At 40.1% G+C, this 17,558-nt stretch overlaps 1 protein-coding gene across 5 annotated transcripts in view; it reads right to left on the minus strand.

Moving 5' to 3' along the window:
• ENOX1 (ecto-NOX disulfide-thiol exchanger 1) overlaps nt 1-17,558 on the minus strand; it is a 578,892-nt gene that overhangs the window by 191,240 nt on the left and 370,094 nt on the right. For 3 of the 5 annotated variants that reach the window (XM_050766189.1, XM_050766188.1, XM_050766186.1), the window contains 2 exons: nt 17,040-17,183; nt 16,119-16,256 (listed from right to left, as the gene is read on the minus strand). In XM_050766189.1, coding sequence (XP_050622146.1) covers nt 16,119-16,256; nt 17,040-17,109 — 208 coding nt within the window. In that variant the 5' untranslated portion in view covers nt 17,110-17,183. Of the gene's footprint in view, nt 1-4,579; nt 5,018-16,118; nt 16,257-17,039; nt 17,184-17,558 lie in introns of those variants that run through there. The other 2 variants (XM_050766187.1, XM_050766190.1) reach the window with 2 other exon arrangements.

Here is a 17,558-nt window from a genome sequence, read left to right on the forward strand (position 1 = left end):
ACATTGAGTTGGTGTGATTATCTTCTTATATAGTGACAAACATATCACAATAAATTCTTAATTATCCATACTTTCACTATTTTTGCCCCAGTGTTGCTTTCGTTCTCATGAATGTGATCCGAAGAAACATGGCCTTATCCACAAGCATGGAGCCCAGCAGGAAGCTGTTTAAAGCAGAATACTTTGTTTACTCATTCAAAGAAGCAGCCCATCCCACGTAGGCTGCGATGGGCTCAGGACCAGCAAGAGGTTTGCCAAGGGGATGCAGGTGAGAAAATATGCATTTCTTGTTCTTTCCTGCTCATATTTCCACAAAGTTTCTTTACAGAACTGTAAATTCAGTAATCAGATAGAGCCATGATGAAAACAATTACAAATGAAAACAAACAATGGCCACTTATTTGAGATTTCAGATAGCATGTACCCCGGTTACCTTTTACTGATAAGAAAATTTCTACTTGTGCTGCTCTTTTCTGAAGATTGCTTGAACTGAGACCATCTAATTGCTAGCATCTAAATTACTATTCATTTTCATGTTTGTCCTCCGGTACCGGTTACTCAGCAGATGCCACTGCTACGTCAAAAGCCTGGAAACTGGCAGGAAAATGTCCTTCCTTTTCTTGCCATTTGTTTCTTCAAAGCCTGGCAAGATTTGAGTTCCTTACAGTGATTCTCCGGCATCACTCACATGGTTGTATGTGTGACTGACTCTGTAGGAGCTCTCTGCATCCATTAAAGACCAGATATACAAACAAACAATATCATCCCCACCAAAAAGATTACCTTGATTTTTTTTTTTAGACAGAGTTTTGCTCTTGTAGCCCGGGCTGTAGTGCAGTGGCACCATCTCAGCTCACTGCAACCTCTGCCTCCCGGGTTCAAGCGATTCTCCTGTGTCAGCCCCCTGAACAGCTGGGATTACAGGCGCACACCACCGTGCCTGGCTAATTTTTTGTATTTTTAGAAGAGACACGGTTTCACCACGTTGGCCAGACTGGTCTTGAATTTCTGACCTCAGGGGATCCACCCACCTCGGCCTCCCAAAGTGCTGGGATGACAGGCGTGAGCCACCAGTCCTGGCCAAGATTACCTTAACTTCAGGAGACACACTCTTCCTGTGGTTCCTGTTAAAAGTCACCATATTGCTTTATTCCTTCCAGACATTAACCAGACGTTAGTCATTTTAGCATTGTGCATATTAATGTCTTATGTTCTTGATTTTTAAGATTTTTCCCTCTAAGTCTTAGAAAGTCAGAGCTTCAAGGGAGCCTGAATACCTGCCTTTGACAGCTAGGCACTGCAAGGCCCTTGAAGTCTGTGTAACTTGCCCACGGCCACTTCGCCACCAGGTGACAGAGCAGGGTAGGAGCAACACCACCTCTCCAGGGCGCACAGACCTGTGCTTTCCTCTTGCCATACTGAGTGGCCTTTCTCGCACTTTCATGCCCTTTCCAGTCTTCTCTGGTGGCTGAGGCCTGCTGCATACTGGGCTCCTCTGGTGCCCCTGCAGAATCTCTGGCCTGCCCCTCTCCTGGCGAAGCCCCAGCAAGAATGACATACAAAATTCAGACAGGGATGAAATCATCGTTTTCCTCTATTATTTTTCTAAATTGCCTTTTTCCTACCCATGACTAGGCAGTATTTTCTCACAGCTGGGGATGAACAAATTCAAAAAGATGTTCTCCAATACATGGTTTCCAAGACAGGCCACTAAGTCTTGAAAGTATAAAATGAACATTTTTGAGTGATTGCACAGTTCATGAAAATGTCTCTGGTTAGAACCTCATCAGCAGTGATTCACTCTGTGCATAGGGTCCCCATGGAGACTGGAGTCACCTCACATTAGGGTATTGAGGCTCATTTTTCCTGCTGAGATGGAATAAATGGCTAGGATGCATTAACTGACGGAGGTCACAAGGCGCCTATCCAGGGAAGTGAGGAATATTTCTTTAAAGATGCCCTTGTGGTCAGAGAGACTTAGTGAACTTTAAGACTACCATATTTCTCCTTCCCCTTAAAGAAAAGGAGTCCTTTTGCCCTATAGGCATAAACATTCGGAAGTAAAGCCTCAAGGTCAAAATTGTATCTTCTATGATAGATAGCAGGATAATGTCCCTGTTAAAGAGGAAAATATAGTTTATTACAGCTCAATCATGTCTGTCTTGATGACCAAAACATCTTTTTTCAAGATAATAACCAATTAAATGAGATTATATACTGTGTGTCTTAGTCTATGGGGAGCTTCTGTAACTAATACTACAGACTAGGTAGCATATAAATAACAGAAACTTATGTTTTGGAGGCTAGGAAGTCCAAGACCAAGGCACTTGGAAGATGTGCCATCTGGTGAGGACCCACTTTCTGGTTCATAGATGGCCTCTTCTCATTTCACCTTCACATGGTGGAAGCAGTGAGGGGGCTCTCTTGGGTCTCATTTAAAAGGGCACTGATCTCATTCATGAAGCCTCTGCCTTTATGACTTAATTACCACCCAAAGTCCCCATGTCCTAATATCATCACCTTGGGGGTTAGGATTTCAACATATGAATGCAGGGATATGCAAACATTCAGACCACAGCACAGTGCTCCAGCATAGCAGATACTCAATATACGAGTTTTAATTTGCATATGCAACTATGTTTTAGGTACTTTACAGCTGAGCTACTTTTATTGTAAAATTGCATTGTAAGTAAGACGGCAGAAATGTAGCATCAGAGAAGCTTCCCTACCCATTCCAAGGCCAAATGAGTTTTTTTTTTTTTTTGTTTCTCCACCAGCCAAGAACCTGGGGTACTTCAAGGACTCAAACTTTAGTTGCAGTTTCCAGGCCTCATGTTTTAGAAGGTCTAAAATAGGCCCAGAAATCTACTTTCCAGAGGATGCTGAAACAGATGACTAGAAAATACTCTAATATAATTGACTCTTGAACACCATGTGTTTGAACTTTGAAGGTCCACTTATCACCGATTTTCTTCAATAAAAGTTATAGTGAGTATGCCTGCCTCTCCTGCCTCCCCTTCCAACTCCCTCATCTCTTCCACCTCTCACACCTGAGACAGCAAGACCAACTCTGCCTTTTCCTCCTCCTCCTCAGCCTACCCAGCATGAAGACGAGGAGCATGGAGACCTTTATGATGATCCACTTCCACCTGATGAACAGTAAATGTATTTTCCCTTTTCTTCCTTTTTTTTGAGACAGGGTCTCTGTCACCCAGGCTGGAGTATGCTAGCACAATCATGGCTCACTGCAGTCTTGATCTCCCAGGCTCAAGCGATTTACCTGCCTCAGCCTCCTGAGTAGCTGGGACTACAGGTGCATGCCACCATGCCCCACTGTTTGTTTGTTTGTTTGTTTTTTCAGAGGCAGGATTTTACCACTATGTTGGTTAGGCTGGTTTCAAACTCTTGGACTCAAGCAATCCACCTGTCTCGGCCTCCCAAAGTACTGGGATTGTAGGTATGAGCCACTGGGCCCAGCCCCTTCCTTATCGTTTCTTAATAACATTTGTTTTTCTTCTAGCTTACTTTACTGTGAGAATATAGCATATAACACACATAAATATAAAATATGTGTTAATCAACTGTTTACATTATTATAAGGCTTTTGGTCAACATCCGGCTACTGGTAGTTAAGTCTTGGGGGAGTCAAAACTTACATGTAGGTTTTTTACTCTGTGGGGTCAGCAGCCCTAACCCTGGCTTTGTCCAAAGGTCAGCTTCAGTGTCACAGAGCTATGATTTGTGGGTGTGCATTGGGTACGTGTGGGTGCCTCCACATGGCTTGTAGAGAATGGTTGTCACTTCTCCTCCAATAGAGGATGTCAGGACAAGGGGATCATTTTTTACAGGGGCCAAGTTTTCTCTCTTCATTCCCTTAAAATAGGAAGTCATCCAAGGTCACTCTTCTCCCCTTCCCCATGCCATCCTAAACTGCTCTCCAACGAGGGTAACATAAACGAACACATTTGATCCCTTTAATATGTACCACACTTTACCGATTCTAGAAAAGGCAACAGTTCTCTGACGATGATTTTCCTCTCCTTTACAGACAAACTCAGAGAAATTAACTCACTTGCCCAAGTTTACACAGCTAAGGGAACAAGCCTGGATTCAAACCTAAGACCTCAGGTTCTAAAGCCACCATCTGCCTGTTGCAGAGACAGTTCCTCAGTGTTGAAGGAAAAGTTTTTTCTCCTGAAAAGACCGCAGGCAGGATCTCCACATACTGCTGTAATGGGCTAACGCCCCTCTGTCCTTGCACTTTCCCACCTTTCCAACCCTTTGCTTGCCATCCTCAGTTCTGCCCATCCAACCACCCCTCCACTTTCTTGCCCCATCAACCCAGCCCCTTTTTCATGGCTCCACCCCCACTCTTGTAGGAGTGTGTAGTCCAGCTCCAAAATTACTCTCCTGAAAATGCTCATGCCTTCTTCGTGTTCTTATCCTTTCCTTCTCCCCACCTGTTAAAATCCAACCTTGGATAAACCCCACCTTCCCTCTCCGTGCCTGCCTATTTGGAGGACACAAAAGTGCTGGAGAAAACCATGCAGGGCTCTCAAAGAGTGTCCAGACATCTTACCATATATTTCTGGTCAGCTTCCCGTCTCTCCCCCAGTGAAACCTTCAAGCGTTCTCCCTTCTCTTCCAACTTGCCATTCCTCATCAGCCTACTAATCCTCAGCAGATGACCTTGCCTGTCCTTTTCTGAGAGATGGAATCCATTAGCCAGGAACTCCCTCCACCTGAGTTACCAAATCAGCAATCCCACCTGCTCTGCATTCTGGATTTCCCATGCAGGATGTACGTAGGTTCACTCAAGTCCATCTCATTCGTGTTAAACATTAAAAATTCCAAGTTTCTGTTTTCTTTGAGAGAGTGTTACTTGCTTTCAGACTGCAATGTACATATTCTCTCCCAAACTGATGATCACTTTTTGGTTATTGTCATAAACCTGAGTACATGACCACCATGGTGTTACTCATAGAAGTCCACTTTATGTTACTAAGTTGTTCCTGGTTCAACTTTAGTACAATATGTAGATCACAGGACCCAGGTTCGAAAACAGAAATCTGCAGCATTCAAGGACAACAAAAAGCGATATGCATAATAATTAAATAATTGAAATCTTTAAATTTCAATGTAATACAAAGAAATCTCTATGATTCTCCCCTACCCCCACCACCAATGATGTATTTCCACCCAAGGTATTTATTTTTAAAAACAAAAGTGTAAAGATAGAGCTGGCCTAAGGTAAAAAACATAGGAGGTTTTGCTTTAACCATCTGCCCCCAAATCCTGATATAGTGGAAACAGTTCAGGCAGACAAACCTGGTTATCAATTCCAGCACCGTTTCCTTCCAGCTGAGTAACCTCGGGTAAGTTAATTCACATCACCTAAACTCAGTTCCCTCATCTATAAAATGGTGTTAATAACATTTAGCTAGCAGAAGCTTCAATGATGCAAGATGTTTAGAGTATTTGTCACATATTAGGTGCCAAATAATTACAGGTTTTATTGCTATTCTTTTTAGTATTCCCAGTAAAGTCACTCATATCATAGCCTCAGATTTTTAACTTCTTATATCCCTAGGGAATATGTACATTCATTTTAAAAAGACTTTGTCTGTAAACTTCTGCTTCCAGCCACCAGGAAGTAACGAGGATAGAATTTATTCTCCTACTTTAAACAACTCAAAAATCAAACAAAATATATGAAATGATGGTTTTCAGATACTGTACAACAAGAGGTGCAGGACAGTGATCATTGAGAGAGGAGAAATAAATGAAGTGAAACTTATGATAGTCCCAGCCACTGTCTAGAAAGTTTCCAGGGTTTAATGCAAGGAAGAGAAACCAGAACAGAGCTCGAGGTCTGTCTAAATTTGACATCTGGGAAGACCAATGCGCCTGGAAATTTCAGGGCAGAGTACAAGAGAGGAAGGGGCCAATCAGAGACAGAGAGCTTTCGAGATCTTCAGAGGTCCTCTCAGAGTCTGTGGCTGCATGTTGATCAGGAGAGGCTGAGAGGGAAGTGCGAAGGCTGGGGCAAAAGCCACCGATGGAACCTTTCTGAAACTCACAAAGGGCAGGGAGTAGCTCAAGTTCCCAAGATCCAGAGAGAAGAAACCTTGCAATATACCGGTAAAGAGTTCCCAGAAGTGTTTTGCCTCAGAAATGGGATGAAATTATCTCCAATCTAAAGGCTGCTTAAATCCATTAACCCAAGTATAAAATCAAAGCCTTGAGAGAATCAAACTGTTTCCAAGGAGCCTGACTGCATCTCAGAAAAAAAAAAAATCTTAAAAATATTTTAAGGAAGACAAAAAAGGAAAGAAAAAGAAAAAGTCCAGCACCTGACAACATAAAATTCACAATGTCTGGCAACCAATAATAAATTAGTAGGCATGCAAAGAAACAGAAAAATAAGACCTATCACAAGGATAAAAATCAATCAAGAAAGAGATTCGGAAATGTCACAGATAATAGAATCAGTAGATAAGTACACTAAAACAGCTATTATAAATATACTCCATCTGTGCAAGAAGGTAGATGAAAGCATAATCATGATAAAGAAAGACAGGAAAGACACATTTTTATAAAAGAAGGAATCTGAAAACATAATGTTCAATTATGAGAAAAATAAATCATGGATGTCAAATAAGGGGGCTGGAAGTCATAGTTACTCTTCGTATCTAACTGATTGAAGACATAAAAACTATAGTTTAGATAGTCTAAGGACCAAGTATAAAAGTGACTTTTCCAGTTATTATGCATTTTATGTAATTATTTATATAAATGAACCAAATTACATATTCATTCAACTATATAGTTACCAAGCACCCAACTTTAATGATAGAGGAAATACAAAGATGATTAGCTACAGTTCTTTCCCATAGAAGAAGTCCAGCACAGTCTATTAGACAGATGATAGAGTAATTATATTAGCACATAAATGACATGTGCTTAGAATCCAAGAATGCAGTATGTAACACATTGTAAACTATAAGGCAGACTGCAGAATAATAAAAGGAAATAAAAGCAAACAATGGATATGGAAGAGAAGTCCCCTATGTAATTAATCCATAGTTACAAATAAAAGACTTTGACATTGACCCAATGCAAAAATCCAATATACAACAATTTACATGCATGCACACACATATATACACACACTTATATCAGTATAGGAACACTCAAACTCATTTTAATATGGGAATTTAATTGTCTGGCTTTTCTTTCTATTCTCTGCTGAATTAGAATGTCCACTCTGAGCAGAGGATACAATTTCCTAGTGTGGAATGCAAATATTTTCCCTCAGCTCATCGGGCTATTAAAGATACTGATCAAGAAAATTAGGGAATGTGTGTATTTGTGATATATACACACATAGAAAAATTATATATTGTAGAGTATATATTTAATACATGTACATATATACATGCAATTATTTAAAAATATTTCTCTAGTTTTAGTCTAGTGAATAAGAATGTAGCCAGCATAGTTCAAAAGGCTAATGAGTAGTACATATACCAGAGTACAACAGAGCAAATAAAGATTAAGCTAATCAAGAGGTGCAAACTAGAATAAAATTTAAATATATATATATTTGTTGTAGTATACATAGGGCAAAAAAATTTTTACATTCATAATTCAGAAGAAGTCAACCTAATATTAAGCAAGTAACTTTATCTTATTCATTACATGGAATAAAAAAATGACAATACTATATTAAGCATTTAACAAGAAGTCTGTAACATCTCTAGCCAACAAGGATATAGGCTTTTGTCATTTGTGGAGAGTTATTTGAGAACAATCTTTGATTTGCTTTAAAAGATGTCAATTACCTTCTATAGTACATGGAACAGGCCAAAGCAAATCTTTTTCTGAAAACAGATTTTACACATCCTCTTATCTCTAGAAATACTGTAGACAGGCTGGGTGCAGTGGCTCACACCTGTAATCCTACCACTTTGGGAGGTCAAGACAGGCAGATTGCTTGATCAAGCAAGCCCAGGAGTGAGAGCCCAGCCTGGGCAACACGGTGTGAATTCTCATCTTTTCTAAAAATACAAAAAATTAGCTGGCACACACCTGTGGCCCCAGCTACTTGAGTAGCTGAGGGGGAGAATCACCTGAGCCCGGGAAGTTGAAGCTGTAGTTAGCTGTGATCATGCCATTGCACTCTGGTCTGGATGACAGAGTAAAATCTTGTCTCAAACAAACAAACAAACAAACAAAAGAAATACTGTAGACACACACACATCAGCTTAGCACTAGAATGCAAGTTCCAGGAGAGCATGTGTAGCACCTATGGCAGTGCCTGCACATGGTAGGTGCTCCATATTCCAGTCCCATTGGATGTATCTAGGCTATCTACCTCTGCCCCATCTACCTCTGCCATCCCTTTTTGGACAGCAGCCTTCTAGACATAAACCCAGCCTCCCCTCTTGCCATTTTTCAACGCAGTCTGTATAAAACGAGTCAGATACTTTTTTATTAGGAGAAATAAAGAAACAAAAAACACGAGTCAGAGGTCACTTATCTCCTTAAAACTTCAGTAGTTTGCACTTCAAATACAGTCTGTACTCCAAGCTTTGGAAGGCATGGCCTGGCCCCAGCCTATCCCACCAGACTTGTGTTAAGCACCAACCTGCAAATCCCACTCCGTCCGAACCATTACCTCTGGCCCACATACACCCACTCTTCTCTTCTTTAAAGGGACTAAGCTCCTTTCATCTCAGGTCTTTGAACAGGACATTTTCTGCTTTTATAACTTTCTCATCTTTTCAAATTCTCCCTTTCTTCCTGCTCTTCCCTCCTGCTAACTAGATAAGTCTAATTTATCCTTCAGGTCTTAGTTTGAATATTACTACTTTAGAGGAACCTTTTCTGAAGCCTCTCCAATACCTCCAAACAAAGTTAGGCTCCCAATTCCTCTTTATAACATCCCATGATTATAATTAGTCATTTGTATAATTATTTGATGACATCTTCTTTAGAGATATGTGTTCTCCAGAAGAGCGTCACTGGTCGGTCATGCCAATTGCCGTTCCTCTAGTGCCTTGTAAAAAATACTGTAATACTGTGGTGAGTAAATAAATGTACAAATGTACCGTCCTGATGTCCTGGGGAAGAAAGGGTAACTGCACAGAGTGTAACAGAACTGTCACAAGTACATGAAATCAGGTACATACATTGCGAAACATAAGTCAAGGGTCTATTTGTTTTCTGACACTTGATAGTGAGAAATCTTTCAATAAGACGGAAGATAAAAACAAAAGAGAACTTTGAGCATCGTCCTTTAGAGACCCCCACTGGTACCTGCCAGGCTGTCTCTATCCCCTTCATCATGCTTGTGTCAGAGAATGCCACCATTAATATCTGAAGAGACTAAAGAAAGAACCTTTCCTGGTGTGAGTAGGATTTTCATTTTAAAAACAAGCATGTGGGGTGGTTTATCAACGGACAGTCCTGAGTGTATTTGTGAGCTGAAGAGATGGTTTCAGGCAGGATTTCCAGATTCCATTTTTTATTTCTGACCACTTCTCTCATTTCAAATCTTGGAGCCCTGCAATAGTGGGAATGTAGTGGGACACGAGAGAGGGATCTGGAGACCTGGCTGCAGGGTAGGCTGAAACCTGAAGGAGCATCTGAGAGCTTCCTCCTAATTTCACAGTAGAAGTGTGTCTGGGCATTACGGTCCCCAGGGCATCAACAACCATCCCTATGTTGTGGCCACCAAAGCCACATCTCCATCAGGCCTTCCTTCCTGCATGCCAGGACCATCAATCTCCCTGCTCACCACAGCTTTTCTTTCAACAGCTTCCTCAAACTCAACATATCCAAAAGAAAATGAGTCATCTTACCCACCCTTCTCTTTCAGCCTTCCCCACCTTCTAAGCAAATGGCTCTATGGTTAACCCAGCTTGCAAGCCTAGAAGCCTAGGGGTCACTGTTGATTCTTCACCCTCCTTATGTTCCATGTGGTCTTAGTCATCCATTCCTGTGGTTTTTACAATGAAATGTCTCACGAGTCCCTTCAGATCACTCCATCTCTACTGCTCAGGATAATCGCTGGCATTACTGCCGTTGCTGTCTCTTGTCTGGGTAACTCCTGTCTGGTTGCCAACCTTTCCACACCCCCATCAGTCCTCTATAGGGGTTACAAACATGCTCTGTAAAAATATAGTTCTGATCCTGCTACTCCCCTGCTTAACTCTCTTCAGTGACATCCTATAGCACCCTTTATCTATTAGTAGCATAACCACTTATCAAGTTGATTTGTATTTGTGTATTTACTCTTTCCTGTTTCTCCCACCATTCTAAAGCATGACAGTAAGGTCTATGTCCTGTATTCCCGGTATTTAGCATAACATCTGGCTCAATAAATCTCAGTTAAAAGAGTGATGCTTGAGGAGATGAAAGGATTTAACAAATCCCTCTTCATATCTGGGCATATTAAAGAGGATGAAGGTGTTCCTGTGAGGATTAAACAACCCAAGAAGGAAATTAGAAAAAAGTACTCTGAGGAAGCAGAGAAGAATGAAAAGAAGTGGAAATACCAGTGAATGGGAGAGGGTAGTGAAGGGGACAGAGAAGGACTTGTAACCTATCTTAGCCTTCCAAGAGTTAGAAAGCTAAGTTCTTCTCAGAATGGCAGGAAACAGAAGCAGCGATAGTGAACCCAGGGCTTCTGAAAGAGAAAGGGCGAAGTATGAGCCAAGGAACACTTAAGGGTGCTGATAGATCCTTACAAGTGTGAAGACGTCTTTCGTTGGCTCCAAATTAGTCACTGCTTAAGGATATGGCTCTATGTTGTTAATTTGGAAGTATGATGTCTTTCTGGAACATGTGTTTAAAATACCACAAATGGCATGCTAAGAAGCTTGGAGTAAAAGATGTGTATCACCCCAGAGTCAATAACGGCTAAAGAAATATTGTTGACAATAAGAAAGGAGATTTCAAAAAGTTTATAGAAAAGCAAGGTATTATCTCATGGCCAGAGAATATTCAGAAAGCGCTATTAGTTCCCATGCAGGCCTGGGCAAGAAACTTAAAAGCTGGGCACTCAGCTCCTGCTTTTCAGCTCTCCTTCCAGTTGATGATTATAACTTTGGAAAAGAAATTAGGGTATACAGGAAGAGAGCAGCTGGTCACACAAGAGGTGCCAAAGCTCAGGATTTGGTATCCTAGATTTCAACTTGTGACACCAGAGGCGGGGCCCCTGAAAAGGGACAACATGTGCCACAGAAAACTGAGAAGAAGGTTTCAGGCAACACCTGACCACAAGGGAGTTATTTTGAAATTTGAGATTAGGGAGTGACACTGTTCAGCACAAACATAAACAAACAAAATTGTAAACTAGATCATGCAGAGGATATCATATGAGGCACAGAAGGATGGATGGTAGTGGAGAAGGATCTCCACAGTGAATATTTTAGCATCTCATGAGAGGCTCACAAGTTTGTTTTTTAATTAATTTTTAAATTTTACTTTAAGTTCCGGGATACATGTACAGAATGTGCAGGTTTGTTACATGTGCCATGGTGGTTTGCTGTACCTATCAACCCATCGTCTAGGTTTTAAGCCCCGCATGCTTTAGGTATTTGTCCTAACGCAGGCATTTTTTAAAGGCTAAATTAAGTTAGGAATTCTACAGAGTAGATTCTACTCTTTGAGAACTACTTAGTGCACATTAGCATAGTAAAAGCCTTGGGAAAACCCATAAGGAAAACAATTTATCTGTGTTTAACCCAGAGTTTGCCATCATTGTTAGGCCACTTAAGTATAATACTTATGCCTCCACTCTACCTTACAACAACAATGGAACACAAATGTTCCAACAGACTAGTTGAAAAAACCTGGATCTACACTAAGGCACACAGTATTGACAACAACAACAAAAGGCAAAGGCAACAAAAAAACTTCACAAAACCAAAACAAAGTATGGGAAATACAACAAACAAGAAACAATAATGGAGGTAAATATCATCTCACAGAGCAGCCAGGACTTTGGAGTATGGGATTTAGGATTAGAGTATAACAGTATAATGGTATATTTGGGATAAAAGGAACAAATTCAATGTAATGATCTCAAGTAGCACTTCCCATGAAGAAGGTAAACAGAGAAATTCATAAAGGTGGGAGCAGAATCACGGTGTGGGGAACATTTGGTGATGATGAAAGGGGAGGGAAGTGGAAGCGGCGTCGCTGGGGAAGTGCACGACAGCGCATCTGAAAGGTGTGCTACCACAGTAATGAGGGATTTGATTTCTTGGGAAACCCTTTTGATAAAATCAGAGGATATAAAAATTTTACGCCTTGCTTTGCTGATAATTTTAACCTCTCAATAAATTGAAGAAGCAGTGAGGAAAGGGATTTAGTGTCAGTTTAATTTCAACAAATATGGGAAGAGTGGTTGGTTATTTAGAAATATCAGAAACTTTGGGAGAAAGCCAAGTACTCATAAAATCCAGCCTCTCCATAATCCTGTCAGAAATGTTTTAAAGAGGATTTCTTGGAAGGAAGGTTATACTAAATAATCTTTAAGTCCCTTCTGAAACATTAAAAGGCTGCCTCTAACATTCTGCATTCACAGTGAAGAACTCCAGAGGTGGCCAGCATGACACCTGAGCAAGCAGTGGCATCCGTGGCTCTGTGGCCATGTGGAAAATAAACAATAGTGGGGCACACCAGATATAGTCAAAAGGGCATCAGATATGTCATGTAAACATACCATAGAACTATAAGAACTGAAACAATGTGGTCTTTGAATAAAAATAGATAAATCAGTAGTACAGAATAGATACTTCAGAAATAGATAAAAATATGCCTAAGAATTTAATTTCCAATAAAAGGCAGATTTAAGTCAATGGGGGCATGGAAAATAGGGAATATAACAACTTCCAGAGTGGGCAAACCTTTCTGCATTTAGAAATGGAATAAAGAACTCATAAACGGAAAATTAAATATAAAAACCATAAAAAAGAATTAACATTAGGAGGCAAAACCCGGACTAGATAAACATTTTCAGGAAATATGAAGTCCAAGGATTAAAATGTTTAACAAATGCCCAAATATAAACAACAACAACAAAATTACCAAGTATCCATTTATCAGAGAATAATTATTTGCAAAAGAGAAAATATGAATAGAAAATGAAGGAGAATAAGGAAATAAACAAGGGTAGTTATAGAATAATTTAAGATAAAATAATAGGATGCCATTTTTGCATATCAAATTAGTAAATATTAAGTCCATATGTATATTTTGGGAATTAATCGACCAGTACTCAGCAAGAAACTTGAAAATACTCATTTCTTTTGACCTACTAGTTCCACATGTAGGAGCCTATCCAATGGAAATAATTCTAACAGCTAAAAAGCCCCATCCATAAAAATGTCTACTGCAATGTTTTAAAGCAAAATGTTACTTGCTTTAAAAAAAGCAAAAAGGAGAAAGGAAGAAATAAGAACAAAGGAGTAAGAAGACTATTTAATGTATGCTTACCAGATGGAGGTTATATAAATTATCCCATTTAAATCTCAGCAGTTCCATGAAATAGATATGATCACCATTTTATAGAAAAGGTAAGATGTTTTTGCATGCTCAGGGAGACTAAGTTCTTTAAGGAAACTTGGCTAGTTAACAGTGAAAAAATGAAAACAGCCTAAATGTAAATAGTAGAATGGTTAAGTAATCTGGAGAGTTGATGAATTATTTTAAAAATTTTAATATAAAAGAATACAATGGAAAAATAGTTTAGGATGGCCGGGTGCGGTGGCTCAAGCCTGTAATCCCAGCACTTTGGGAGGCCGAGACGGGCGGATCACGAGGTCAGGAGATCGAGACCATCCTGGCAAACACGGTGAAACCCCGTCTCTACTAAAAAATACAAAAAATTAGCCGGGCGAGGTGGCGGGCGCCTGTAGTCCCAGCTACTCGGGAGGCTGAGGCAGGAGAATGGCGTGAACCCGGGAAGCGGAGCTTGCAGTGAGCTGAGATCCAGCCACTGCGCTCCAGCCTGGGCGACAGAGCCAGACTCCGTCTCAAAAAAAAAAAAAAAAAAAAAAAAAAAATTGTTTAGGTAAGATGTTAAAACAGTTGGCTGGTGGCCCTGAGAACAAAGCAAAGTGCAGTTAAATTATCAGGCTGTGTAAATGATGAAGGAAAGCCCAGAAAGACCCTGAAAGGCTCAAAAACAGTTTAAGCAATTTGGCTAACACAGGAGATAGAAAAAGTAATTCAGGCAGATACGGTAAATCTTCTATAACGAGTAGGGCTGTAATTCTTTTCATGGCAAGTTGCTGGGAAAATCGTAAATTGGTCACGGTGAAAATGTCAGAAGACTCAAAATCACAAGAAAAAAATAATGAATTAGGAAGGTTTTGGCTTACTCTAGAAGTCGTACAACATTTTCTGAGAGAAGTAGGAGGTGAGACAAGAGTAACTTACTTCTGCTTTCTGAATATTTCAATTAGGCAACTGGGGAAACTTGGGTGGAAAAATAGAAATCTTTACTCTCAAGTTATTAGAAGAAAGTATCTGTCTAGGTAAGCTTTAGGGAAAAGGGGCCTGGGATAAACACACGTTCAAGCCATAGAAAATGTCATTTATGTATACCCACCTCCCTAGAGCAGACTAATCTTCAGTTGTATGAATTTGATAGCATTTTGAAGACTTTAATAAATATCCTAAATGTAATGTTTTAAAACTCAGCCTTTGTATTTCCTTTGTCTCCTACTTTCCCTAGTCTCTTATCCATTTTCATGTTCTTTCTTGTTACGTTAAAAAAGAAACCATATATATATGTGTGTGTATGTATGTGTACACATATACACATACACACATGTACACATACACACACACACACACACACATATATATTACTATAATTAATTTGCAATTTTTCATTTATGGCCACTATTGAACAAAAAACAAATGCTTGGTCAACTCAGCATAAAGTGCACAGGTATGTGGGAGTAAAATTTAGCAACATTCCAAAAGCGATTGGTTTCTACTTAATGAACACCATCTACCCTCACCTACCTTGATGGCCAAAAGTGAAGTTTTCTTCTGCCATTATAACAATGACTACTGCATAATGCCTGGTTGTCACCTCTCCACTATAAATTCTGAGAGGGCAGACCATACCTGTCTTGTTTACTGTGGGAGCCCTTGCACCAGGACAGTGGCTCAATGAATATTTGTTGAATGAATGAATGAGTGCATATATAAATCCTACTCATGTCTCCAGACTTAGCGCAAGCCCCAGCTTCCTGATAACATCTTTCCTTAAAGCCCCAGTGACTGATCTGATTACTACATTACCAGTCTGCACCACTACTTAACACACCTGACTCTACACATCATTTTTATCATTGTTTTTCAGGTGTTGGTGTTTTGTTTTGTTTTTTCAGTTTAAAGAGAAAGGATCTTCAAAGACACTTATATACATATATATTTATTCTGTTTCTCAAAGCACTTTTTACAGGGCACATGTAAAATCCTCAGCAAACACCTGTTAAATTCAATGATTAAATCTTTTAGATGACTTTTGACTTTGTGATATTTCTAAACATTTTCTCTACTGAATGCTTGCACTGTATTATGATTCCACCATGTGGTGGACAGAAAACAGGGAATTTAGTGTCACCTGAGCTGTTTATAGCTCTGCCACTTCAATGTGGAAAAGATACCTAAACTCTGCTCTTCTGTTTCTCTATTTGTAAAATGGAAACATTAACAAGAGCAATAACAAGAAATATCTACCTATCATAAAGGGAAGACAGTGCAATCAAATGGGATAATGTAGGTGAATGAGTTTTGCAAATTGGAAAACAAATATTAGCCATTCTATTTACCAATTTTAAGAAATGCAATTGATGTTGCAAGACTGTGTATAGCAATAATAGTTAGCATGTTTTTTCTGAGAACAGCTATTAGGTACAAGAGAAAGGTGATGAGGAAAAGAATCTCAAGTACAACTTGCCAAACATGCCCCAGTCATAAATAAAAGACCATGTCCAACACTCGCAGTGCAGAGAGATTACCAGGCACCTGTCACCTACACCCTTCGGGACTGCTGCAAGCATCTCTGAAACCAGGAGAAAGCTTACCAGACACGAGCTGCTGTCCAGGCAACCCCACGGGAACCATGCCCAGGTTATTCATGGCTGTAGCCCAGGCTGTGGGATCTGTCACGGACATGTTGAGCTGGGTCGTGTCTATTGCTATACTCCCCAAACCATCAGCTGCTGTGGGGAAAAGCAAACCATGATTTAGAGTTCATAGGCAAGGGTGTTTGTTTTAAAGAAAATCACTTTTCTAGAGATGTGAGGCTTCATTTAGCACATTCCCAAACTACACAAAAATAAAAAACTATAATCTACAGCAATGTTTTCTCCAGACATAAACATAAAGTGTTTCCAAATACTTTCTGGGAGAAAACTTAATGACATGTAGTTTATATTATACACAGCATGCTATTAAGGAGATACCCCTGGAAAAAAATTGAAGAATTGTTTCTTTCTCCCAGTGAAACAACATTAGTTAAGTCACAAGGCTGAGAGGCAAAGCAGTAATACTCTCTTGGTAAAACAAGTTAATTGGCTTACTGTTTCTAGGTGTAATTCTTGAGCAGGCAGGCCTTCTATCTAATAAGAAAATCGTTGTCAAGCAGGAGAACTGGTCCTGACTGAATTTATTAAGTGTTACCTCCTAACCTATTCCCTCCTTTACAAACTTTTACATTATTACATTAAGAAAATGCAGGTGTCTACCTAAAGTGACTTTTCTGAAGGATTTCTAAATAAATAAACTTTGAAAACAAGTAGCACAAAGCTTAAGAAAACCCAAAACAAAACAGAAAAATGTGTCCAATTTGACTTAGTGCTCTTTCATTGTTACTAGTTCTACAGACTGATTTCTTCAAGGGCCCAGGCTCCTGGTTCAATGCATATTTTTCAAGGTGGGGCAAGTTTTCCACTAAGAACTCAAAAAAGCCTTGTTTGTGTCCTGTGCTGGCCACTGGCATTTACCTGCAGCCATCATCTGAGGAAGCTCCTGGGGAAGCTGGGTGATGTTCTCACCTCCACCTGCATCTACCATTGAATTATGAGCGTCCAGCGGGGCAGGAGCACTTTGATGGCTGAGTGCAGGGTTCCCTCGGAGGTCATCAGATTCTGCAAAACGGGACAGAAGTGTGGTGAGAAACCTTAATAGTTAACTGAGATAAAACGTCAAGGAGCAAACTGTTATCTATTCAAAATCAAAAACAAAGACTGATTTCCAGTCTCGGGCACAGAAGAAAGGCTGCTTCCCACGGCTCAGCGGCTGTCTTGTGGCTCAGTTATTAGAGCCCTGTGAGATGTGTGGGCCAACTCATGGAATCACCAGGAGCCGGGGCTGGCTGAATAAACAGCGCCATTTGTGAGTGCCTCAAAGGCCTTGCGAACTGAAGCACCTTCACAAATGGGGGCTTATCAGTCTCTGCACAGCCTCTTCCACACACTCTAGACATCAATGGAGAGGGCAGAATCAGGGCTAAAGAAGATTTT

This window comes from Macaca thibetana, chromosome 17 (genome assembly GCF_024542745.1).
Source record: "Macaca thibetana thibetana isolate TM-01 chromosome 17, ASM2454274v1, whole genome shotgun sequence".
Lineage (NCBI taxonomy): Eukaryota > Metazoa > Chordata > Mammalia > Primates > Cercopithecidae > Macaca > Macaca thibetana.